We start from the raw sequence: 26,638 nt of genomic DNA, 5'->3' as shown, positions 1-26,638 counted from the left end.
TAACTCTCCAATAGACCAGTTGCGTATTCTCCGAACTGGACTGAAACTAGCTTGCAATGGAGGCTCATGGCAAGGAATATCATTAAATATCATTAAAATGTGATTTGCATTTAAAAAGACTCCCCACATTAGCCTCATTGTCAAGCTAGTTCCAGTCCAGTAGGTCTGGGAACATGAAAATGGCCTATTTGCACTCATTTGCCTGACTTTGGCTTGCAGGTCCTGTGTGGACAGCTGGAAACATGGTTGTAATGCTAGGTAGAAGGCCTATCGTATGACATCCGTTGGTAATCGGTCGCTTACCCCGCAAGTCTATTAGCCCCCAGCCTGTTTGCCCCTAACCAAGGTCAATTAGCCCCCAACCTAAAGTTGATTAGCCTCCACAGGTCCCCACACAAGTCAATTAGCCCCCAAGTAAAGCTTGCCTGTTAGACTCAGTTTTTTTTCTCGTCATTCAATCAGCTCTATGTTGGTAACCCACCCATTCCTCTTTCATCACACAAGCTTGGCGGCAGCCTACAACCCAAAGAGAGCGCAAGTTTCATAAATTTGTTTGAATTTTCTACCAGGGCTAAATGAAATCCAAGAAAAGATAAGAAAAAAAAAAAAAAAACGCCTCAAAGAAAGTTTTACTAGTAAGGTATTTGGGAAAACGGAGCCCTTAGTCACGTGGTCAGCGAGACAACATTTTTAACGAGAGGCTCTGGGTACGAGAATGGCCCAAACTAAACGTGAACTCCAGAATCTATATTGTTAGAATGAGGTCAATATTTTCCTGTACCATTTGTTTCACAGAGCAAACACCCGCCGGAACCTGACTTGGAAATGTGAATGGTACTTTACAGCAAGCGTTTATGAATTCTTTGGTGTAGAATCTGAGCACAGATGTCTCAACTGTCGTCGTCGAATTCGACCTCCGGTCAGGCGAGTCAAACGAGGGCTGGACGTCGCCGAAAGAGACCGCATCCTCCAGTTTATGGTGGAATTATGAATTCTTTCAGCGATAAAAACAGTGATTTTGTTTGGTAAGAGCAAATTCCTTCATCGAAAGTGTTTTACCTGTTTAAGTGATCGTTAATTGATACACTTCGTTCCGGACATATTGCGTGATTTTAGACCTGTAATAAAATACTTTTTTTGTTTTTAAACTGCAGTCCGATTTGTTTTGACACCATCGATGAGGCTTTTATGACGAAATGTGGACATACGTTTTGGTAAGGATTTATAGCTGCATGCTGTGTACTTCCTTAAACGTCAGGCTCTTGGAAAACGGGAGTTTTGTGTGTGCATACTACTTTACAGTTAAGCTAATTAAAGTTAAATTTCTTGCATAATTACGCTTAAATGCCTTCATACTTTCCGCTCTCAGCTTAGCAATGCATGACAAAACGACGCTGAATGTGTTAGCAGTGAAATGCAGGAGTTTCGAGAGCAGCTTTTTTTCATAGTTTAGAAGAGTGTCAGTACTGTATGACATGTGTAAGTATGTTCCCGGAATTTTACTTCACTGTGCTCTTGAAATGTTAAATTAATCATCACACGATCAATACGACGCTATTACGAGACAATTACTTGTTGATGTCTGTCCACGGATTTGATTAACATTATGTCTTCCACATACCAAGTTCCATCTGGAGACCTGTTTATAAATGCTACTTTGTGTTTAATATGATACCAGTAGGAGCTTTACAGTATGTTATTATGAGACTGAGTGACACTGGTGACTGGTATTTACACTTCTTATATGGCTAGCTCCATGAGCAGTCAAGATTAACCAACGCTGTGATTGGCTACCCAAGTGGGCAAGATAGGGCTACAGTATCTTGCCCGCTCAGGATTACATGCTGTGTCCCACAAGTAAATAGCAAGGGTTTTTTTCTATATAATAAATCCTTTATTGACCAAGCTTGTTTGGTCAAGATGGCTGGATATTGGCCTCATTCATTTTTTGGCGTGTTTATGGACCTCCACTTTGTCTTGTTCCATAAACATGCAAAAAAAGAACTTGGCCAATAACCGGCCATCTTGGCCTGATGCTTGGTCAATAACCCATATTTATTATATGGCTACAATCTTGGTCAGAATAAACTAAGAAATAAAGCCACCCCTCCCCCCAAATCAATGATGAACTTGCATAACAACCAAAATGCGCCATTTTTTCCATCATTGGAATGGGAGGAGAGTTGTTCTTAATTTTCTGTTTAGATTGTCCAAGTAGCTCTGTGTGCAGGCAAGATGAACTGTGAATAGCTACCAGAGCGGGCAAGATGGCACTAGATTACCCACTTTTTCCCATAACAAAATAGTGTTCTTTTTCCATGTAATAAATCCTTTATTGACCAAGCATACAAAAAGGCTCAATTAATACCCTAGTGGAAAATGTTTAGTACACATACATGTACTCTGTTACTGTCTCTTACAGTTAAGTTACATGTACACCAAATGTAAATACACCTGGAACACACCTGGAATGTCTTTCTTTTTGCATGGGTTGCCAGTTTGTTAATGATTAATGATTACTAATAATGCTACTTCTAAACTGCAAGGCACACTCTTTGCATTTATTATTTTAGTTAGCATAAGCACTGCAAGTACTTACTAAGTACTATAAAAGTACTTTAAGTACATATTAAGTACTATAAAACTGTCAAATATATGACATTTTTCTTGCTTTACTATTTAGCTATCAATGTATTACACGGAGCCTGGAAGAGAGCAATCGCTGTCCCAAGTGTAACTATATCATAGACAAGCCTGATCAGATATTTCCAAACTTTCTCTGTAAGTATTCTACCTAGACAATACTATGGAGGAAACAACAACAGAAAATTCTATGACTGATTTGTATGCTTACTCACTTAATCCTCTTTTTACTGTAGTTCATAAGGTCTTGATTTGTTTATTTAACTGGACATTATTGTGGTTGGAGGTTGTAAGTGAACGCAGTGCGAGATGAAAGAGGAAAAATATGTATCAGCAAGCCTGAGGCATGCTGCTACTTCTCAATTTACTAACAAGAGTACTGAGGAGCCCCAGGGGGGGGGGGGGGACTCCCATATCAAAAGGACGGGGGTGCTCGTCAGAAATTCTGAAAAGAACCCCTAAGAGGTACCAAGATCCTGTTTTGTGGGGGTGGCTTGAAATTTTTTTCTCCCTTACCTAAGAGGTACCAATTCTTACATAACATATGTCAGTGTTTCAGCCAGAAAATTCTACTTGAGGGCCAAAGTGGCCCCTGAAGATCTTTTTTAGGGGCCAATTTTTTAGGAAAGGGACCAATAAACTGAAAGCTGCAGAAGGGAAAAATGCATCAGGGTACCAAGGAAAATAAAGCAGTTTATTAGGATCTATGATAAAATTTAATAGTAAGTGCTTCTTGAAGGGATTCTACTCAATAAAGTTTCTTTTGATTCAGATACTAGTATGAATGATCCGTGCATTACAAGAGAACAATCCTTAGGCCTACGTGACGTAGTCAATGATCAAAGGTTTGCAATGCATTATAGGGCGATTTCAAACTCGGTCAGCCATTTGGAAGTTTTCCGATAAGAGAGAATCAATACAGCAAAGCAAAAGGATGGATTAACTTCTTTTCTTATGTTGAGTGTTTTCGAAACAAAGATCTTTCAATATGATTTTCTAGAAGGACATACATGTAATTTGTGACAAAATAACGGTTACTGATCGTCAACACAGAGAAATGTAGTCGCCATTATGCTGTACTATGGCGACTAAACCAGAATTTTTGGTCACCAAGGATGAAATGCTTGTTGCATTGGTGACCGTATCGATCACAATTTCTAGCCCTGGGATGGCTTTTAAAATATTCTGCCTGTGTTAAGCCTGCAGTCTTGTAAAAGGAAAGGGCCAAATTGGCCCTTTTTTCGTTTTTCTGGGGGCCATCTCTGATTGTAACGCGGGATTCCCACAATGGCGTGCTCTGGTGGAAACACTGTATGTTTTTGTCTCAACACCCCAAAAGGTACTGCAAAAGCTCCTGCTGTGGACCTTTTGAGGCTAAACACCATAAGAGGAACCAAAAACCACTTTTTTAATCCCCAAAAGGTACAATGAGCAACCCCGTCCTTTGTATTTGGGAGACCCCCTCGGGTGAGGAGCTGGCCGATAATTTATAATAACTACAGGTGAAGTACAGTGTGCCTTGCCCTCAGGAATTGCTAGACATTCACTTGATAACAACAAAGTAAAATTTCATAGACCTTATTTAAATAAAATATATTTGAAAGGACACTTGTCTAGCCAGTTGCTGACTACATGCTAGCCTCACAGACTAATTTTCTCTTGTCTAGCAAACGTTTAATTCTACATGTTTTTTTTTATTAATTTTCATGGCAGTGAATGAACTGGTACAAAAAGTGAAAGAAAGGACAGGCCAGAAGAAAACAAATAAAATGGTTCCAGACACCCAGGTAAAGATTAATATATAGATTTAGGCCAGCCTAAAAGCAGAGCTCTTGGGCCAGGTTGTTCAGAGCCTGATTAAGCTAACAGGAAAAGGTAGAATTTTGATTTGAGTTTTGTAACTTTGCAGTGAGGTTTTCTGTATATTGTGTGGCCTTCTGTTTTGTTTTAATAATCACCGTATAAACAAAACAAAGCAGCAAAAAACATTTGTCAGTAGAAGAAAAAGTTATAATTCGGTTAACTTTTAATCCTGGGTTAGCGTTAACTGGCTTCCAAACAATCCTGCCCTGTTTTCAACAAGTTACCCTGACACCAGCCTGCGATCCAATCAAAAACCAGCACTTTGTCAGCAGTCAACTTAAAAAAAAAAAAATGTGACCTCGATAAGCTGGAAACTTGAGCCTGCGATATGGTCACATACTGGTCAGCGGATACCTTGTTTTGACAGATGTCAATTGATCATAACCTGGATGTCCAATATCAAAGAAGTACACGGTAAACCAAGGTTGCTTGTCTCTGTCAACCTATTATTTGGAGTATGACTATGTGTCGTCATGCTCTCATGCCCACGAGCAATACCACTAGCCATGATAACCATGAGAAAATCAACTCATGGGTTTCCTTTTCTTTCCTATATGAGTATGGGGTTCCGCTTGGCGTCCCTTTGGGCTGCCAGAACTCTGCTAAAAACTTAGTTTGGAGTCCATCTCCACAGAAAAACATCATTGACTGTGAGAATTGAACCAAGATTTTCCTGAATTTATATTAACCATTGGATAGGTCCACTACTTAGTATTTAGTTAAGGTTTGAGTCCTGGCCAGGCACTGTCTGGTTTGTTTTTGGGCAAGACACAAGTTTGCAGTGGTAACTCTTCCAGTACTTCTTTCCACCCAGTTGTATGTTAATTATTTAACCTTTTGGGGGTTGGGTCCATGGTTAGTAGTTTTAACTTGGGCCCTGTAGGAGATGTAGACGTTCTTTTGCCTTTCTACTGGCCGCATGAAAAATTCATCCAGAAACAGAATTTAGCCAGTATGCTACCATAGTGACCAGCCTCAGGCTCAGCCAGAGGCGTCAATAACCCATGTGTTGTGACAGCCTAACAGGAAAAGGTAAAAACTGTATTTGAGTTTAGTGACCCATGACATCAAGCCAGTGCTTTCTGTTATAAAACAAGGAGTCTTTCTGCCCTCTCCCAGACGGAATGCTAGTCTATTGCAAGATTACTCCCAGCAATTAAATCATTGGTACCCATTTGTACTTCTGGGTGCAGGGAATTACTGCAAGTATAGAACAGTGCCTTGCCCAAGAACACAAAATGCAGGGAGCACTGGCAGCTTGCTTTGAACTTGGACTACTATCTAGATCTAGAGTCAAACACACTAACCCTTATGTCAGCATATCATGTCTCCCACTTAATTGTGATACAGAAACATGAGACACTAGACATGTTAATGTAAGAATTCTGATGCTAGCTTTACAGACCCCTTTGATCGGAACTGGCATTCTTACTTGCATTCCATATAAAAAAGTAAAGTCTGCATACAAGCCAAGTGTGCCATCAGGCCAGAGCTTAAATTCCAGCTTCTGTGGCATGAAGCAACTAGGAGTATTTCTACTTTCCCTAGATGAGATGCCAGTCCATCTCAAGGTTATCCCCAGCATTAAATTTGCTGGTACCCAGTTATACACCTGGGTGGAGAGAGGCACTGTGAGTAAAGGGTCTTGTCTAAGAACACAACACAATGTCCCCAGCCAGGAAATAACCCCAGACTACTCAATCACACTAACCATGAGGCCACCGTGCCTCCCATGTTCCATGTAGATGCATACATAATTTATAATTATTAATAGTTTTTTTCCTATTTGAACTCAACTAGTTGCAAGAATCAGGCAGTGCACTTCAGGAAATTTTAGCGGGAGAACATGAATGGGATTTAGCAGGTATAAGCTGTTGCATTAAATTTAATTTGCTCTTTTCTATTCATTCTCAAAAGTCATATCGTCTGGATTATTTACCTTAACTGGCTTTAAAGTGTATGTACATCATACATGTACACAAACTTAGTGAGCATCCTCAAGCTTAGTGCATTGAAGTGAGATTCAAATATCTTTTTTGTGCTAATGCCTTGCTAATAACTTTGGTCGTGCCAATGTTGGTTCTGACAATTATAAAATTAGTGCCTGGTTGACATTATTAATATATAAATTTATCAAGATTGTTAGAAGCAAGAGTCAGATTGTTTTCGGACACCATTTTTCAGCTTTATTAAAGAAATTGCCTGTCTTTTTTGGTCAATAAGCAATTTTGACGTGTCAAGTTTGATTATTAAACTAAAAAGTAGTCATTTTTTGCTTATTAAACAAGAAAGGTGATACTTAATGCTTATTAAACATGTGACTTTCGATTAATAAGCAAGAATGGTAGGTATTCTTGCTTATTAAACACAAGTGTCACAACACCTGTCACACTAAGTTCGTCCGCCATCACGGGAAAAAAAATCGACAACGAAAACAACGCAACAGACAAATCATTTTATTTGAAACTTAGAAAATACAAGTCTTGACTGGTCAACCCTTCATTGAAAGCCAAAGTTATGTGAGGACTTTTCTTTCATGGACAGATATTTTTGTGCAACTTTGTCTCCGCGGTGCGATTGATCAGCGGCTGGCGATACTGTGAACGAATTGCTTTTTCTATGTTTAACTTTTGAAATGAAAGTGAAACCTGGTCAGGCGAATTACAACATTGGCAGAACAAATAAACAAGTTTTTGAATACAGAAAGGATGGGAGATTTCCTTGAACATGGACTATCCATAGGTTTCTACAGACATGTCGATCAAATTACACTTCTTATTTACAGCGCAGGTCAATTTGTCGATAATATTACTGCAGTCAGAAACTTGCACTTTCCTTGTTATTGTTGGAAGTTTGGGCTGAATTCCATGAAAAAAACTTGGATGAACATAAAACAGTGAGGAAGTTTATCTGAATAAAACTTAGTTTTCACCGAGGAACTACATAAAAATGATTAGGGAATGGGCAATGGCGACATTCGAGCTCAACGAACTTGAACTCCCATTTATCTGAATGCTAAGGCTTCATTTGAATATTGTTTTTGCTGACGGAGCTCTCTACTATAAGACTTGATGCTTTCAGAATAATGTCTGACAGTGGTCAGGTTATGTCTTGTAAGGAACCCACTATTCTGTGTATGTACCATGATCAGGCTTTTAGCCAGGATTTGAAATGTGGGTGTCCAAAATGTGACTATGACCATGGGCCTGATCATGATCAAGGCATGTCCAGTTGACACAGACACTTCCCTGCAATCAGCTGAAAATATCATTTTAAAAATATGGCTGGGCATAATTAATTTAAAATTCCTGTTTGTTTCTTAGTGCAAGTTAAATCATCAGATAAAGAACGGACTGTTTGAGCCATATCCAGGAGCCCATTATGGGCTTCTTCCATATCATAAAGCAGAAGTGTTCATCTTTCCTGTACTTGCAAATAAAGTACTCTTCAGAAATTGCCCTATTATGTATTACGTGTATTGCGATATGCTGTTACACGTAACACTTCATGTTTGGACCCTAGAGTCAACTTTGGTCAGAAGCCCATCACTAGGAGCCTGCAACCCCCATACTAAGCCTATGTCACAGTCTTTTTACAGACTGGACTATTTTTAGGCTTCTTTTCCCACGAAAAAGGTCAGTTCCAGTCTATATGAGCGTACATCGGTAAGGAAAAAAATGGAATGGTGGCCTCATGTGGACATGTCAACCTAATCTTCTGTTGAAATTATAAAGTCCATACTTGTGATTGGTCCCTGAGGTTCCTGCAAGGGTCTAAATTTGTGGTAAATCAAACTAAAAATACATGTAGATTGGTCTGTGAAAATGCCGGGACAGGAATAATTGCGGTAGTTGCACACTCCTAGTGATGGGCTCCTGCTTTAAAGGGACACAGTCAACTGGTGCACATGCGCATTAGATACCATTTCAGAGATGCAATCCATGCTGCTTTCAACCAAATATGATAAAAATAATATCATAGAATGAGCAAAAGCACACTCAAAAACAGGTTTTTCAGTAAACCATTGAAAATCAAGCAAAATATTGCGAAGATTGAAGTATATTTCTAGATGTACTTTGATTTCAGGTCGAGGTGAACTTTTTTCACATTGAGAAAACTAGTGTCTAGGTCAGCGCTTTCCTAAAGCTGACTGTGTCCCTTTAATGGTAGTCATTCAATAGAAGACTAGGTTTGCTTGAAGAACATGTAACCAGGAGATAACCAGGAGAGATCAGTGCAGTCATCTAGTAGATAGAGTCATCTAGTTAATCATAAATGATAAGTAAATCATATTTAAATGCAGTTTTGAATGATTTGTATTGAAAATCTTTACAGTAAGCTAATAAATTTTATTATGCTAATTAATTATCAAAATTAATTAGCATAATTAATTGACAAGATGTCCGACCAAAATGAAGATTTGAAAGGACACATGTCCTGTTAAGGAAGAAAAATTATTTCCAGCACTGCGTTCACGGTATCGCCGGCCGCTGATTGATCGTGCCGCGAAGTCAAACTTACACAAAAATATCTGTCCATCAAAGAAAAGTCCTCACTTAAGTTTGGCCTTCAGTGAAGGGATTACAAGTCAAGACTTGTATTTTCTAAGTTTCAAATATAATGATTTGTCTGTTGTGTTGTTTTCATTGTGAGTCAATATTTTTTTTCTGTAATGGTAGACGAACTTATTGTGACAGGTGTTGTGTGACACTTGTTTATTAAGCAAGAACACCTACCATTCTTGCTTATTAATCGAAAGTCATATGTTTAATAAGCATAAAGTATTACCTTTCGTGCTTAATAAGCAACCTTTCTTGCTTAGTAAGCAAAAAATGATGACTTTGTTAGTTTAATAATCAAACTTGACACGTCAAAATTGCTTATTAACCAAAAAAGACAGGCAATTTCTTTAATAAACCTGAAAAAATGGTGTCCACAAACAATCTGACTCTTGTTTAGATGTATTATTTAGAGGTATCCATGGTTCACAAATGATTAGGTGGTAGGTAATAATATTATTCTTAACCCTGTGTTAGACAATAGTCAAACAGTGTTTAGATTTTGGTCTTCAGAATTTATGTTGTTGTGCCTGTGCTAACTTTTGCAGATGTGAATTACTTGCTGGATGTGTTGACACAGAAGAAACAAAAGCTGGAAGCTGTAAGTGTCATAATGTTTTGTTGTTAATGGTAGATCTGCAGTGGTGGAGTGAATTTATGCACATCAACCTTTGCAAAATAATGCAAGACTTCCAAATTGGTCAGTGACACAATCATGATAAATTAAATTGTGCAGTTCCAAAAAATATCTGTACTCCCCCCACAGAAGGGATTGGAATTTCCTGGGGGGTGGGGGGTTCTGGAAGACCATAAAATTTAAAGAAATGTATGAAGCTTAACTGGAATTTCCAGAGGGGTGGGGCGGGGTGTTAGAAAAAATCCCTTCCGTGGGGGAGGTATGGATATTTTTTGGAACTACACATTCATCATTCTGATTGGGTCTCTATTTGAGTGACATTTGCATCTCACTAATCAATATTACATGTTCATATAATAATATATGTATCAATTGAACTTGCATTGTTTGTACATTAAGGTCTTCATAATCTAAAATTGCTGACTACTGTATACATGTACTATCTTCTGACTGTATATATTAATTTTGCGAATAGGACAGCCAAGCTGTGCAACATGAATTGTTAAAAGATTTTCTCTCACAAGTAAAGAGGCATAAACAAGAGGTATGGTATTGAAATGTATACAGTACAAGGGAGCCGGAGAATGGATTCATTTTTTAATTGATAGTCATATTTGTGGTCTTGAAATGCATAATGTCTTTCGAACAAGACAGTAAATTCAGATTAATTCAATATTAAGTATTTGTTCTGTTTATCCTTCTTACTTTCAGCAACTTGATCAGCTTACACGAGAAGTGAAACTCATTGATGAAGACATGAAGAGAGTTGTGGTAAGTGACATATTCACAATCACTGCTACCCGAAATACCCCTGGTCAATTAACTAACCAGCATTTGTAACAAACCATGACAACCATGACCAACTGTCAGCAGCAATTGCTTTGATCTATTTCCAATGTCACAAATGCCTGTATTTAGGCTAGGAGAGAAGGGAAATACAATAGGCCATTTCCAAATTACCTTAAGCCTCCTTCTCAAAGCAAATCTTGGTGCCAATCCTTTTAAATGAAAATGAGATTTCATTCACATGCAAATTAAACTCATTTTCATAAGAATGGTTGTGTACAAGGCCTCGCTTTGATAGAGAGGCTTAGGGTAACTCAGAAATGGGCTATTGCCAACCTTTTATGGAATCACAGTGTAGCTGCAATATGTACAGAGCCATTCTCTAGACTATTGGGTGAAATCCTCTTTCATTAGATTTAAAGTTATTGCATGCCATCAGTTTCTGATAATTTTTTCAACATTAATTTTCATCTTATAGGAAATGATTGTAAGTCATAACCGGCAATATCCAATACCAGCTCCTTTAACTCTTCCTGGTGCTGAACGACTCATGATTGGTGAAGTGGTATGTGTAAAAAAAATAACATGTAGTTTGGACTTAACACTGAACATGTACGTGTATATGTACATAAATAATAATGAAGAAAGAATATTCCGGAGGTTGATATAGAACCTGTATAACATAATTTACATGACTTTACATGTATGTATTGATAATCAATTTTCTGTACCCCTCTGGTGTAGGTTTCTTTTTTTTTTTTTGGTGCAAGTAAAGTTGTACATTATACCTATAGTCGAATAGATGTCAGTGAGGCAATGTTTTTACTAGTAATTTTAATTTCTTTGAAATTGTTTCTTACAGGATCATGCTGTTCCAACTACTCCAACAGCCAAAAATGCTCCAGTAGCAGTAGGTTCTGACATGGAACCTTCCACTAGGTGGGTACTAACAGTTGAAATTTGAAGTTTCTATTTACCAGTTGACTTGTTATTATAAAAGCTGGCAAGGAGCAAAGTCATGAGCCAACCATCAATTAAAGTTAATTTAGACCAAGAGCAAGTAGGCTGTTAGTTTAGTACAAACCAGTGGCTGATCTGTTTAACATGGATAAGCTTAAATGTAAACTGATCTATTAATAATTTTGTTTAATTCTGATAACTCAAGGTCACATTGCAAACAAATAACAAACAAAACAGTTTATTTGTTATTATCTAAGCATAATTGTTATGGAATTCTGTTTGGTGCTAGACTTAGAGTAGTCTTTTTTTGTTCCCGACCTGTAATCCTCTGCACATGGGATTGAGAAAATTAGGGAAAGAAATAATAATTAGGGAAAGAAATAAGGTGGTATAATAGAGCAAACCTATGGGAAGCTGCTGTTAGTTGAGGTTGAGCCCTAAGTTAAGTTTACTATTTATATTGGGATTCAGAGCTCAGCTGAATCAGCTAGGCTGATAGCACTAGTGTTGAATTATACTGCACTACTACATGTATGTTTGTACCAGATTTATTTCTGAGAGTGCAACTTTGTACATATTATTTTTTAGTTGTGAAAGAGCATTAATTTCTTACCATTTTCAGTCACGATGAGTCATGTGACCAGTCAGAAGCAGCTCAAGATGGGTTCAACGGAAGCCAACATGTATGTTACCTCATAATATCTTACTAGTAACATACTAGAAAAAGAGTGCATTTATTATTCATTGACAATGAAAGTGCAGTATTCTGTACCAATCAGGGAACCAGCTCATGATCTTTCCATATCGAGGCCTTTATGGTCGTAAATTTCATTGTTATTATAAAGTTTTGTTCACCTAGAGTGCAGCATGGCTCTAGGCAAGATTGCTGCATACAATCAGTGGAGCAGCAGCTAGAATTCTAAGATTCCAAGTGTGCTCAAGCCCACATTCAGAGAGAAACGTGAAATTTAAATTTCAAAGTGGTGACAGGAATATAATCAGACCAAAAATGTGAAAGGACTACTGAGTAGCATATGCATAAAGCAAAGCTTTGGTATGCTGTTCTTTTTTGTAGGGAGCAAAACATCTGTGGTGTAGCACTAGTCTAGCATCAAGAAGAAAGAGAATTCACCAACACTTTGATGATCTTGAGAGATGCTACTTCTCCATTCGACAGGGAGACCTACCAAGTAAGAAATGGTTATTCCCTGTTTAAAATCACTGCTGCCTATTGATTGTTTTGATCTAGATTACTGACAAGCAGTTAATACAAATTTAATTATGCTTTTAGATCATTGACTGAAAGGCCAGACTGAGTATGTACACTCACTGGGCATTTTCCCCTCCTGCTGTTAAAATTACTTCTTGTTCAATGCTTCAATGGGTAATTAGCTTACTTTAGTTGAATTTTCCAAAGAGAGTTTCTTTCTGGCCAACAATCTTGGAATACAATGTGGCTCAACATTCACCTGTAACAAACTGTTTATGGATGTAACATACTGAGTGAGTGATTCTAACCCGAGTGTCCTTGACCCATCCACCTTGTGATTGAGCACACGAGGGTGGAAAAGATAGTGTTGGTGACTGACGTTTTGACAACGAAGGAAGTTTAAAAGCTACTGTCTGCGTTATATTGTTTTTTTAGCTGGGCTGACTTGCACTCTTTGCTCAAAAGTTACTGATTCAAAAATCTGTGCACGTGGCTAAGTACTGATTTGTCTTTATGAATGTTTAAATATTTGCAGGTGATGCTGGAACATCAGATGCCTTGGATTATTTCACCGACAGTCTTGCCAAGTTTACAAAGTTCAGTGGCTTCCGTTGCTTAGCAACACTTAGTTATGCCAGTGACATCTACAGTAGCTCTAGTATTGTATCAAGGTCAGCTGAAGCTTTGTTGCAATATTGTCTCCTTACTTTTTTGGCTGTTTTCTTTTTATATTATGATCTAACAGAGAGGTAGACTGTACAACACCTTAAAACAGTTGGCAAAAGTTTCAGTTTTGCCATTTGCTGTGAATGTCATGCTTAACCTTTAAGTCTACTGTTGTACAGTAGACTAAAATATCTAATAAGACAGGTGTACTCATGTTCAGAGTTTGTTTTCTCTTTCTACACAGTATTGAATTTGACCGTGATTTTGACTACTTCGCAATTGCTGGAGTTACAAAGAAAATCAAGGTATTTCACACAACAGTTACAATTTCAGGGCCAATTTAGATGGTTTCACTTTGTTGTGTTGGAGATGTTTTTGACAAGTTTATGACAAATGATTTCTTGGTAATCAAATGTAAAACTTTAATTGTCACTGGTGCTATTTAATCCACAAATGTCATTTTAACTGCAAGATGTAAAAACTATGTGTATAGTGTATAGTTCACTTGTTTGTAAAGATACATATGTCTGAAACTGTCCATCTTTTACTGGTCTGTCAGGTTTTTGAATATGGGACAGTGATTAGAGATGTAGTTGACATTCACTGCCCTGTCAATGAAATGATCTGCAATTCCAAAATCAGGTGAGATGAATATATTGAAAGTGCAGATGTCACTCATTGTACTAAGTAATGTCTGAGTGTGTAAAGCAAAATCAGGTTTGTAAATATTTTATTAAAGGGAGAAAAATGATCAAACAACGAGGCAGCAAAATCAGAAACAAAACTTTCTCCACTGTTCAATGTGATTACCATGTATCAATTCATGCATTGAATATAAATATTCGTTTGTTTCTCTTGTGGCAGTTCTATTTGCTGGAGTTCTTATCACAAAGGCTTACTTGCCAGTAGTGATTATGAAGGCACGGTTACTCTGTGGGATGCTTTCACAGGATCCAAAACTAGATCATTTCAGGTAAACTTCTATCTAGAAGGCTGTGTAGATTTAAGGTGATTTCTCAGTATTGCATTGCCCATCCCTAGTGCGCACAATTTTCACGTCATTAGCACATGCACATGAGCGTGTGCATGTACATAATGTGAATTATTTCCCTCGAGCTAAGCTCGACAGTGAAATAAATGCTCTTTTCTCTTAAACAAGCATCATGACCTATATTTTTTATTGCATAATTTTGGGGTACAAATTATGCTCAAGTTAAAAAATTAAGAAAAAAGTTTTGGAAGGAAAAAGACATAGCTAAAAGAGTGCACAAAACTGTTACTCAAGGAGGTGTCGAATTATGACCTCAAAAACAACGATTTGAGCGACGTTTTGAGTCAGTGTTATTTAGAATTGTGTGATTTTTCCATAAAATTATACATTACGTGTACATTGTTCCATACATCCGAGACTTTCTACCTAACAAGATTTTTTCAAGTATTGCTTTAATTTAAAAAAAAAAAAAAGAACCTTTGCTTCCAGCTACCACAATGAAATGATGTGCATGGTTAGGCATAAATGGGGTAAGATTGGCCCATCAAATCTCTTTAGCAAGTATATATATATGGTGACCTATCCTTTGTATTATATTTTTTGAAACAGTGCTTGGTAGGGAACATTCAGGGAAAGTTTAAAAAAAGGCAACTTTTATTTCTGAGGAATCACCTTAAGTAACTACTTTTGGCTCAACAAATGCACAGGGTTTATTCAAGTTTCTGTTGTTATCTATGTTTCTAGCCAGTGTAGCTAGGAAAAGCTAAGGAATATTTGTAGAGGCCATCTATTTAAAGTGGCCAGGTTTCCCTATGCTGGCCACCAAAGAAACCTCTGTTCGATGGCCACCTCTTAACCACAGAAAGCACCAAGCAATAAATATGTTAACGTTTTCTTCCAGGGAGTGCCATGTTTCATCAAAGGCAACTTTGTAGCTCTCTGCTTATCCTAGTTCCTAGACTTTCAAAACCCAACATTTTGACAATTTTGATGATAACCGATCTTTCATCAAATAGTTACATAATGGTTAAGTCGTGAAAGTCTAAAAGTGTTCTCCCCTTAATTATGTTGCTCTTCATCTTGTTGTTGTGTTAGCCCATAAATAAGAATCAAAATCCTTTAGTACTGTAAGTTGTAAAATGTCCTTTGCTCCAATAGGAACACGAGAAGAGGTGCTGGAGTGTTGATTTTAACCATGTTGATCCTAAACTTCTGGCTTCAGGATCTGATGATGCAAAGGGTAATCAAACATTTAATGTGTTGCTTTTCAACCTTAAAGATCATGTAAGGTATCAATTCACTAAATTCTCTGTACTGTACACAGTAGAGGTTTTAGATAGCTTTAGATCTTTCATCGTGCTTATAATAAATAACTTAGGCTGTCCATCGGCTTGTCTGTGTTTTAATATTAGCTCCACGAATTCAATGGTACATCACTGACACTGATGAGTTTCTTTGTTCTTGTCATCTATCTGCTTGACAATCTGTCGATAACCTGAGGAGAAAATAAATCCAAAAATATACTTGGAATGATGGTGGGAGACCTGGCAGACTAATGGTTTAGGTTAGCATGCTAAACTCTAGATGGAGGGCTCTGCATTTGATGCCTGGCTGGGGTCATTGAGCTGTTTCTTAGGGTGTGGCACTTTACTCATATAGTGCCTGCCTCCGCCCAGGTGTAGAAATGCATTCTGGTGAATTAAAATCTGTCGGGGCAGTCGGGGTTACCCTGTGAATGGCTTGCATTTCAACTGGGGGAGATCAGAAGTGCTCCTAGTGATGCTCCAGAGCCTGAAACAAGTTCCAGCATTATAAATGAGCACTTGACTAATTGTATACTTTACTTTATGCTTCAGTGCAAGTCATTGCTGTTTTCCCATTATTTTTAAGTTTTCTTTTTACTCTCTCCTCAGTTAAGTTATGGTCAACAGACATGGAACACTCTGTGGCATGTTTGGAAGCTAAAGCTAACGTGTGTTGTGTAAAGTTTAATCCAGAGAGCAGATACCACTTATCGTTTGGTTCAGCAGGTAAACATCTGTGTATTTATATTGGAAATGGCTCTACCTAGTAACTGTTTGATACCTTGGGTGACTTTGGGAGGTAATTTCATGTTTACTCTGGTCTTTCTGTTATTGTTAAGATGTACAGCCCCCCTGATGTTGTGTTTTCTAGACTTCTCCACGATGAATGATTTGTCTTGCATGAACTTCATTGAGAGTTGAAGAGATCCCGTTTTGATATTCCTAGGAAGTTGCTTTCAGCAGGGAAGGGCAATGACCACACTGTTGATGGTTAGTCATTGCTTAAATCAAACACCACCTAACATTTATAAAATTTTTTCTTGACAGATCATTGTGTCCATTATTATGACCTCCGAAACACAACCAAGCCAATCACAGTTTTCAAAGGCCACAGGAAAGCTGTGTCATACACAAAATTCATCAACACAGAGGAAATTGTTTCTGCGTAAGTGTGTTTTAACAGTTGTTAATTAGGATCAAAGCTGTATGTACGCTTAAAGTTGCTGACGCCATACCCAATGTTGGGGGAGTAATGTTAACAAAACAACAACTGATGAAAGGTGTTCAAACATTTGAGGGGATTTTCTGGTCACTACTCTCCGTGGCTGTTGGTGGAGATAACTAGAGGGGAAAGAGGCATCGTTTTTTCTTTGCTTTAGGGTGGTTCACCCGCTTGTTCACTTGGTTCACTTGCTGGCTCCCTTAGTTCACCCGCTGGGTCACTTGATTTACTTGCTGGTTCACTTGGTTCAAATACTGTTTCACTTGGTTCGTATGTTGGTTAAATACTTGATTCACATGCTGGTTCACTTCATTGGTTCGCAATTTTCAGATTTTGGCGAAGATTCCATTAAACCACATTGTTGCGACAATAACAAGCAGCAGAGATAACTAAAGAAAAATATGCATTTCCGTTTACTAGACTGTGCTCTAGTGAATATTCGCTGGCACTTCTCTTAAATGGACACTACATGTTTTAATTGACGGAAGCCTAAATATAATGTTACAGTTATAACTTAAGAATTGTTTAAATGACAAATGCAGGAAATTCGCCGTAATATTAGCTTTCATTTGAATGCTTGCACGCTAGCACTACCGACTTGCTCATTCTCTTTGCTTCTGTCTTAGCTGGTTATTTTGTTCTGTCGTAGATCAACAGACAGTCAGTTAAAACTTTGGAACATCAGTAAACCACACTGTCTTCGAACGTTCAAAGGGCATATTAACGAAAAGAACTTTGTTGGGCTGGCTTCCAATGGAGATTACGTTGCCTGTGGTGAGTTGACTTTTCTTCCTTCTGTCCGGCTTTTGTTATCTTTTTTTTGTCGACAATCATCAATAGCAAAATTACAACTATAACTGACCTGCTTTGAGTGCGCTTTGTTTTGCTATTATCGTCAACTTTACTGAGTCACTCCTTTATTTTTTCTTTTTGCAGGTAGTGAAAACAATTCTCTCTACTTGTACTACAAAGGTCTTTCTAAACAGCTCCTAACTTTCAAGTTTGATACTGTAAGAAGTGTTTTGGTGAGTAGAAGGTTTTAGACAACGAGCTCAGGCGAGAAGTTCCTGTGACCTTATTATTTTTTTTATCAAGTTTTACTTGGGCTGCTTTTATGCAGTTACCTGCACTCCGACGAGAATGCCAACCCCTTACTCATCATCGTGTCGGTTGAGTTTGTTCCATTGGAAGTTGCAAACGTAATTATAACGCACTATCACTTCACAGTGGAAACAACTTTGCTGCTAGGTTATACTTTTACTTACTTTGCGTATACTTATACTTTGATCAACTGAGCTCTTTTTTTTCTTTTGTTCTTTGTCGATGTTGTAGGAGAAAGACAAGAAAGAAGACGACGCGAACGAATTTGTGAGTGCGGTTTGTTGGAGAACTGTAAGTATATGCTACTTGTCGTTTCTTTAGATCATGATGAAATGCTACAAATCGAGTAAGGTAAAGTTACAGTTCGACTACTCGAATTGGGCCACTTGGAAAAGAGAGAAAACCAATCAGAACGTTACTTGAGAACAAAGGATAACGATCTTCTTCTCAAACCTGAAAACCAATAACATTGAAGATTACGAACAATAGATCTTAACAAAGTGCGAAGTGTTGCGAACCTCTCAGAAACTTTGCCATTTGTTGATTGGTTAGTTTCGATCCTAAATTTTGTACTCTTTTCAATGATTTCGGTTTAGTTGTCGCAAAATGAGTTTTCAAGTTAGACCTTGTGAGCGAGATTTATGATTATGATATTTCGCCGTCCGGCAAAGACTGAATCTTTAAGGGTGTATATTACACAGAGGAGTCGATAGTGTTTATGTTTTCACGTCAAACAGACCGTTACTTGCCGTCACGAGAAGCTACCGGTCCGTTGTTCCCAGCCGGTTTACGGTTTGATTGGTTAGGTTTCTTCTAGGTGGCCTGGTTCGAGGAGTCGCACTGTAATTAAAGGGGAGACGTAACAAAACGGTGTAAATTTGCCTTTTCAATGAACACGTGTAGAAACAGAGAATTGGCTGTAAATATCCTGGGCCGTATTGAAAAAAGCTTTCTACAGGATAACCTTCCTTTCATCTTCTGTTCTGTTTAAACAGGGATCCAATGTAGTTGTGGCCGCTAACAGTCAAGGGACAATAAAGGTAAAGGTATCAGTCTTCATATTTGTGCATCAACTGTGTTTGTAAAGATTGTTATGAAACGTGAGCTCTGACTCCTTCCCTAACTGTTATCTTTGTTGCTGTTTTTGCAGGTTCTCGAGCTGGTGTAGAACCACTGATGAGTGGACATAGAATAAGCAAATATAATGTACTCTGTATATAAAGCTGAGTCAGAAGCCCAATAGTTGGCAGAGTTTTATAGTTGAGCTTATCATAGTTATATCGTAGACTTGAAACATTTGCTAGTTGAATTCGGAGGGACAATTTCTTTTGTTAGATTAGTTAGTCGTTGTATAAGGTGATCTATAACTGCGGGCAGTGCCTAGACGAGTTTGTAAGCGAGCAAATAGCTCAGTGCTCATGTTGACGTGACATTTACCTTTGTACTCTTGCCAGTGCCAAATCTATGCACATTACAAAAGAAATCCTTTTATTATTTTGCAAATGTTGAAAGTACAACTCGGTACTGCTAATTTGGGACCATCTGAATGGGTAAGGTTTCAACCATAGCCTTAAAAGTTACTTTCCAGTGCTGCTCAATACTTTTTGTTTGTAATTGAACGGTCAGTCAGTATAATTTTTTGAACCACAGTCTTGAAAGCTGAAAGGACTCGTCAATAGCTAACATCGAGTGGCCACACACTTGAAGGTTCTATTCATCGATCACATTCTCCGGAAGTCGCTGCTCACAAACGATCATTTTCAATGGTCACACTTTAGGGTAACGATTAGAGCCGCAACAAACAAAAAAGATACGGCTTCTTTGGGAAGGTAAAGGATTGAGTCAAGATCGTTCCTGACGAAGAGTTTGGGAATACATCAAAACAATGTGTATTGAATATTTTCTTTATTCTCACCCTGCTTGAAAGCGTAGTGATACTGTAAGCAGAATTCACATGTTAATCGCTCTTGAGGGGAATAATAGAGACTTAAGATGCGTTTCTTTGAGGTGATCTGGACCTGGATCAGTGATCCATGATCACTCAGATCATGTTACATCAAAGCAACCAATGAACGTACGCTGGTCACGGATTCATCGGTGCCTTTGATACACCATGATCTGTCTGAGTGATCGTGGATCACCGATCCTAATCCGGATCATCCCAAAGGAACGCATCCTTGGTTCATTACGTTCATCCTATATGTAGATCTTCTACTTACGACTTTAGCCTCTTCCAGGCGTTCAGTTAGTGGAACAGGCTATTACGGCTTTTGCTGAATGTTCAGTTCGTCAAGTTAAATGAACGCAGAATCGGTTGCAGAAAAGTTCTCATGAACACCACTGCCAACATTTATGAAGGCTTTTTAGCTTATACTGATAAAAATGAATAAAACATCAATGAACCGGTTCCGTTTGTTGAAGATTTTTTGCGTAGAGTGAGTGACTAAAATTAGTTTGACTGTTACGATAGTTGAAATGCTAGGACAACAGGAATTGCGATGGTAGAAATGCTATTGTGATGTGTTCTTCCAGGGGTGAATTGTTAATTACTACACCAATGATCATCAGATATGGCCGTGAATATATTAACCCTTCTTCACGCCATCCATGCACGTGGATTATTAGATCCAAGGAACAAGCTTTTAACAAAACAACCCCATCGATTATGTCGGCTTTCGACGCAAGTGGTGTTAGGAGCTTTCATTTTCGAAACGGGACGACAGGAGATTATTTGAAAGTTATCCATAATTAACGAAACTGGCGCGATTAATCCGGACAGTCTTGCAAACGATACTGCCACCCGTAAGCACGTTTTCTTTGGGTCCCATCCCCCGGATGCTCGGGTCGCAAACGTTTCATTGCCATGCCTAGGGACTGGGAACAAATAGCTTTTTCAGCTCTCCTAAAACCTTCCATAAACACCAAGTATGCTGGCTACTGTGTTAAACACTTGCATCAGTTTACAGAAGGGTAGGTATTTTATTTGAATAATCATTTTCACTTTGAAGTGAGTCATCATTGGCACAACTTTCCCTTATGAAGGTACTATCCAAGCTAGCCGGAGTACGTATCGGGCTTTTCTGGGGACAAGGCCAGATACTTGAGTCATCTCCCAGCCTGTGGGGAACAGACGATGAAGGGGAATGGAGAGTGAGACTCTCCCCTCACGTTCTAATTCGACTCCCCCTCTCCCTTGGTAACACCTAAGGATAAAAGGTCGATTCGAGTTGGCTTCCAACGAAACGTTCTTTGACGCGAAGTGTCACAAGCGAAGACCGAGTAGTAAGAGACATGTTACCACCCCATGACGACTTCATACGGTGATGATAATTAAGATCCAAAACGAGTCACGTAAACTTTATTCCTTGAACTCGCCCTAGTCCTCCTTCGTGTCGCTATAATTATTCGAATCCTTGTAAAAAGTCCTAGCACTTCTGGTCAGATTGGATCACTGATTACATGTAAACACCTGTCCTATCACTGGTACTCCTGAATTGAGAGATGTGGGCATGAAGTAAATTCAGCTAGACGACTGCCAACTGTTGTATTTCCTTGCTTTCCGGAAGTGAACATTTTCCAGAAACTGCAAGACTAGTGTTAGTGAGATCAGTTTGCTGGTGAACAGTTCTTGTTTCCATAGTCAATGGTTAAAATAAATTTTGACTTTCATTTGTGCTCTTCCCAAAGCTCCTCCCTGGAGATTTGTACAAATTAGCTAACCCCACCGTGGAGCATTTCCAAGATTTTTTTAAAAAAGAATGACAAATGCCTGACATAAAGACCGAGTTGGAGCCATTCTCCTCCTGCTCTAAAAAGGCAACACTTAGTTACACTTGCATCTCCCGTGCAAATCAGCCTACAATTGCGCGTTTTTAAATTTAGTAATACGCCAACAAGGCAGTCTCCTACTTACAGGTTATTAGGCTGTCACGAAAGCTTCTTCCCCAGAAAAGCATTGCGTAACGGACAAAGTATGAATACTACAAGATACTGCAAGAAATGACTGCTGAAGTGTTCTTAAATTCTCTTTTTCTTCCCGAACATAAAGGGTGGGATAGCCCATACAACAATCACACTAAACAGACAAAAGAAGTATCAATTAGTATTTTTAATGAAAAAATTCTCTAGCTCTCTTGCAATCCAAATAGAGAGACGGGAAGATAAATAACAGAAATGCTTTTTAGTTTGATGTTCATCAAGAACTCAAGATTGAGAGTATTACAATAGGCTGAAAATGTGAAAAAAATCCAGTGACAGATCTACCGGCGCGCTGTACATATACTATATTATACTTGTCACTTTTGCCATGTTTCACGTCCACTCATAAAACAATGACTTTCCCTCAACTAAGCAATTTAACAAGATAGCAACCAAGTAATGTTCACCAATTCATCAAAGTGCTTCTTAGATTTCTAAAAAAGTGTGCTTTGATCTTGACAGGGCACAAATTGTCCAGGAATGCTAATTTACAATATTGAGCCTTAAAGCTCATCCTTGTCATGTTCTTCGTCTGGTGTTTCCTCCCCAGGTGGAGGGCTACCTCCCTCCTGACCACCCGGTCCTCCTTGTCCTTGGTACAACTTACTAACAATAGGTTGAACAACATCTTCCAATTCCTTCTTCTGTTTCTTGAAGTCATCTACATCAGCATCTTGGTTCTTGTCAAGCCATGAAATCTTTTCTTCAACAGCTTTGCTTATTGTTTCTTTTTCATCTTCAGACAGTTTTCCACCAAGCTTTTCTTTGTCGCCGATCTGGTTCTTCAATGAATATGCATAGCTTTCAAGTTCATTTCTTGCTTCCACTTTCTCCTTGACTTTCTTGTCGTCATCTGCAAACTTCTCAGCATCATTGACCATTTTCTCAATATCTTCAGGTGAAAGCCTGTTCTGGTCATTGGTGATGGTGATCTTCTCCTTATTTCCAGTCCCCTTGTCCTCTGCGGACACTCTTAAGATACCATTGACGTCAATTTCAAAGGTGACCTCAATTTGCGGCACACCACGTGGAGCAGGTGGGATTCCAGTGAGATCAAATTTGCCAAGAAGATGGTTGTTTTTGGTCATTGGTCTTTCCCCCTCAAATACCTGAATGGTAACAGTGTTCTGGTTGTCAGCAGCTGTGGAGAATACCTGGGCTTTCTTTGTTGGAATGACAGAGTTTCTAGAGATAAGTTTGGTCATGACTCCACCCACTGTCTCAATACCCAAGGTAAGTGGATTAACATCAAGGAGCACCACCTCTCCAGTATCTTCCTCACCACCCAACACTCCAGCCTGAACTGCTGCTCCATAGGCTACAGCCTCGTCAGGGTTGATGCCTCGGCTTGGTTCCTTGCCATCAAAGAAATCCTTGACAAGCTGCTGGACCTTAGGGATACGAGTTGAGCCTCCAACAAGAACAATTTCATGAATTTCCTTTTTCTTCAGACCAGCATCTTCAAGAACTTTTTTAACTGGCACCAATGTGGATTTGAAGGCCTCCTGCAAAAGGGTTGCAACAATGTTAGGTGGTAAGTAACAGGCACTGAAGTCACCTTGAGTGAACTGGCAATGCAGCAAGATCATACTCTCATTGGCTTGCAGCATTCAAAAGTAGTGGGGAAAAACAAGTTTACAACTTGCATTTCTCCAAACTTTTGACAAATGGTTTCCAGAGTTCAATTGAAATTCCTGATGATACAAACTTGGCAAGTTCATTACATAGTTGAACTTCAGAATGAAGTTGTAAATTTTACTGTGAAATTCACCGTCAGTTTCACTGTAAAAGTTGTTGTGAATTTGCAGTCAATAGGAATAAATAAATCTTTGACAAGGAAAAGTGGATGGAGAGACAGGCAACCTATTGACTGTTACCTTGAACTCTTAATGTGTCAAAATTTGCTAATTTGCAACAAAGTTTGCAGGGAAATTTACAAGTTGGTTGTGAAGTTCAAATGTAATGAAGTGCCAAGTTCATCGTGAACTTCGAGAGTTTCAAACAAACTTTGGAAACAGTTTGTCAAAAGATTTGCATTGTAAAGATACAAGCCACCGACTGATTCTGTGAAGTGCACTAAAGATCTTTTTACATCTTGGAAATGAGAAAATGCTCCACAATTGCCACACAATAGCTCTATCCATTACCACCTTTTTAGAGAAAAGAATCTTTTGTAAACATATGATTTATCTAAATACATGCATCCATTAAGAAAAATATACCTACCATGTTTTCGTTTTCAAAGCGAGCCCGTGTCAAAGTCTCAGAGAAGTCCTCTCCATCAAAGAAAGATTCAATTTCAATTCGAGCCTGATGTTGAGTACTAAGGGCACGTTTGGCCTTCTCAACTTCACGACGGAGCTTCTGAACAGCTCTGTTGTCCTTGCGAATGTCCTTGCCCTTCTTCTTCTTGTACATCTTGATGAAATAGTCCATGATTTTCTGATCAAAATCTTCACCACCTAACAATGAAATCAACAAAAAATGCCAATTGTTTAGCTCCAGGATAGTAAAAATAATAAAATTATTAAAAATATCACGGTTTGCATGCCTACAAAAGAAATTAGACTTGAGATAGAGGGAATGTTAATGTTGTTGCAGCCTATCAGCTAAATAAATGTTGCGACCCTTGGACATGTAGTTTGTTTGTGAGAGAGTCTTCATTCTACAGTGTGTACTTCTGTCTGGCAGCAACACAGAATTAGTGCATACCAGAAATATTTGTAGTATTCAGTTTGTGAAAAAGAGAACAGCATACATTCTCTAACTCACCGAGATGAGTGTCTCCATTAGTTGCTACCACTTCAAAGACTCCATTGTCAATAGTCAGCAGAGACACATCAAAAGTTCCACCTCCAAGATCAAACACAAGGATGTTCTTCTCTCCCTCTTTCTTGTCCAGACCATAAGCAATAGCAGCAGCTGTGGGCTCATTGATGATTCTCATCACATTAAGACCTGCAATGGTTCCAGCATCTTTTGTGGCCTGACGCTGAGCATCGTTGAAGTATGCAGGCACAGTAACAACAGCATGGGTAACTTTCTTCGCTAGATAAGCTTCAGCAATTTCCTGAAATGATAACACAAGGTAAAAATACAATCATTGCCGGACCAATCACAAAATTATAACCAGCTTCTGAAAATAGGTCTAATTTCTGGTATGCAGTGACTCATTTGCCTATCTAGACTTTCCAAGTGTTCTGCACTTTCACCATAAGTGGACTCCATGTTTCAACTTCATGGTCCAGCAGGCTAACGCATATTTCCAGAGTCCATACCCCCAACCCAATAAGAGTTGGGTGCATTGCCCAAGGCCCCAGTGCCTGGGCTCAAAACCACAGCACTCAATTACAGGTACAGTACCGAAGCATACCCACCATACAAAAAAAAATTAAAAATGAAAAACTCTGAAAAACTACATGTAATGGAACATTAAATTTCTTTGGTTTCGTAAGAATAGAAAACACTTCAATTCCCTTGACTCACCCAACACATTTAACCTTTGATGAGCGTAATTAAATAATAAGTCCATGTTTACAGAAACATTACTCACAACCTGTCATGTCATTTTTTAAAGCCCAAGCAACAGCCACAGCACCGGCAAGTCAAGCAGTCAACTTAACAAAACACAATTGAAACGCCTCCAGTACACAGAAACTTCTACATAATTTATTTTTATAAAAGGGCTACAATCAATTTGATTTCTTTGTACCAAATGGTCATCTTACCTTCATTTTACTGAGAACCATAGCACTGATTTCTTCAGCTGCAAAAGTTTTCTTCGCTCCTTTAACGTCTACTCGAACATGGGGCTTCTTGTTCTTCTCGATCACTTGGAATGGGAAGTACTTCAAGTCGCTCTGGACTGATTTATCGTCCCATGTTCTCCCGATCAAACGCTTGGCGTCAAAAATAGTGTTCTCTGGATTTGTTGTCAGCTGATTTTTCGCTCCATCGCCGATCAGTCGTTCGCCTTCAGGAGTGAAAGCCACGTACGATGGAGTAATTCGGTTTCCCTGTTCGTTTGCGATGATTTCAACGCGACCGTTCTTAAATACACCAACGCTGTAAAAAATAAAAATATATATAAGCTTATAAATTGTATTGATCTAGCTCTCCGTTTTAATCACATCGAATTAAGACGAACTTCTCAAACAGTGCGAAGAAACCACTTTTACAACATGTAAAATATCCACCCTAGGGGTTGTTGTTCCCTAAACTGATCTCAAAAGAAACGATAAAACGACTGGAGCTGAAGTAAACGGTTTCATCAACCGAAGAATTTCCATTAGGGTAGCAAACTGCATTTCGATTACTCACCAAGAATACGTTGTTCCAAGATCGATGCCGATTACAGTTCCTACGTCCTTTTTGTCCTTTTCGTCCTTTTTCTTGTCTTCACCACTGACTAGAAGTAAACTACTGGCTAAAGCCACCGCACAAAATGTGCAAATTGTTCTCATTTTGAAATCAAGTTGTATTTTTTCCAAAAAGAACCTGTGACACTTTCCACTTGGGAGAAAAACTTCACAAAATTTATGACAAGGACGTACACGAGCCGGTTGATATTTCGCTCGCCACCACGCGTGGCCCTCGCTGATTGGTCGAGCTGCTTCCCGGTGGCCTATTCTGATTGGTCCACGCCACAAAGTTTCGTCATTCTCCTCGGCTGAATTCGGATGTCGTGTCACCGTAAGAACTCGCCAGCGTTTCGCAAC

The 26,638-nt window shown here is 38.7% G+C and overlaps 2 protein-coding genes across 2 annotated transcripts; one reads left to right on the top strand and one right to left on the bottom strand.

Annotated features, from left to right (window-relative positions):
- The first annotated feature begins 700 nt into the window (after window positions 1–700).
- On the top strand, window positions 701–20,349 carry LOC110040215 (E3 ubiquitin-protein ligase COP1-like). The gene is made up of 24 exons (XM_089275448.1): window positions 701–1,025; window positions 1,155–1,214; window positions 2,684–2,781; window positions 4,357–4,430; window positions 6,307–6,370; window positions 9,614–9,666; window positions 10,178–10,246; window positions 10,414–10,473; window positions 10,967–11,053; window positions 11,351–11,427; window positions 12,071–12,131; window positions 12,524–12,638; window positions 13,194–13,329; window positions 13,569–13,629; window positions 13,884–13,966; window positions 14,189–14,297; window positions 15,474–15,555; window positions 16,229–16,345; window positions 16,667–16,784; window positions 17,491–17,615; window positions 17,778–17,866; window positions 18,174–18,233; window positions 18,938–18,982; window positions 19,093–20,349. Exons 1-24 carry the CDS (start codon window positions 886–888, stop codon window positions 19,108–19,110), a joined length of 2,001 nt encoding a protein of 666 aa, XP_089131574.1. The 5' UTR covers window positions 701–885; the 3' UTR covers window positions 19,111–20,349.
- A 1,686-nt stretch (window positions 20,350–22,035) lies between these two features.
- LOC110040214 (endoplasmic reticulum chaperone BiP-like) lies at window positions 22,036–26,491 on the bottom strand. The gene is made up of 5 exons (XM_020745418.2): window positions 26,241–26,491; window positions 25,649–25,985; window positions 24,693–24,990; window positions 24,147–24,382; window positions 22,036–23,425 (listed from the first exon to the last, which is right to left on the bottom strand). Exons 1-5 carry the CDS (start codon window positions 26,381–26,383, stop codon window positions 22,424–22,426), a joined length of 2,016 nt encoding a protein of 671 aa, XP_020601077.1. The 5' UTR covers window positions 26,384–26,491; the 3' UTR covers window positions 22,036–22,423.
- Window positions 26,492–26,638: the final 147 nt, after the last annotated feature.

Source organism: Orbicella faveolata, unplaced genomic scaffold (assembly GCF_042242905.1).
Source record: "Orbicella faveolata isolate gen_17 unplaced genomic scaffold, um_ofav_v1 contig_36, whole genome shotgun sequence".
NCBI classification, from domain to species: Eukaryota; Metazoa; Cnidaria; class Anthozoa; order Scleractinia; family Merulinidae; genus Orbicella; species Orbicella faveolata.
The sequence above is the reverse complement of the archived record's forward strand: the minus strand, read 5'-3'. Positions and strand labels throughout refer to the sequence as shown.

Bases quoted from the DNA above. Each gene is read 5' to 3' on its own strand.
- LOC110040214 (XM_020745418.2), bottom strand. From the start codon at position 26,383: ATGAGAACAATTTGCACATTTTGTGCGGTGGCTTTAGCCAGTAGTTTA. The intron at 25,986-26,240 runs GTGAGTAATCGA...TATTTTTTACAG, and splicing joins CTTGGAACAACGTATTCTTG to CGTTGGTGTATTTAAGAACG. The intron at 24,991-25,648 runs GTAAGATGACCA...TTATCATTTCAG, and splicing joins TGGTTCTCAGTAAAATGAAG to GAAATTGCTGAAGCTTATCT.
- LOC110040215 (XM_089275448.1), top strand. From the start codon at position 886: ATGTCTCAACTGTCGTCGTCGAATTCGACCTCCGGTCAGGCGAGTCAA. The intron at 1,215-2,683 runs GTAAGGATTTAT...TTTACTATTTAG, and splicing joins AAATGTGGACATACGTTTTG to CTATCAATGTATTACACGGA. The intron at 9,667-10,177 runs GTAAGTGTCATA...TTTTGCGAATAG, and splicing joins AGAAACAAAAGCTGGAAGCT to GACAGCCAAGCTGTGCAACA.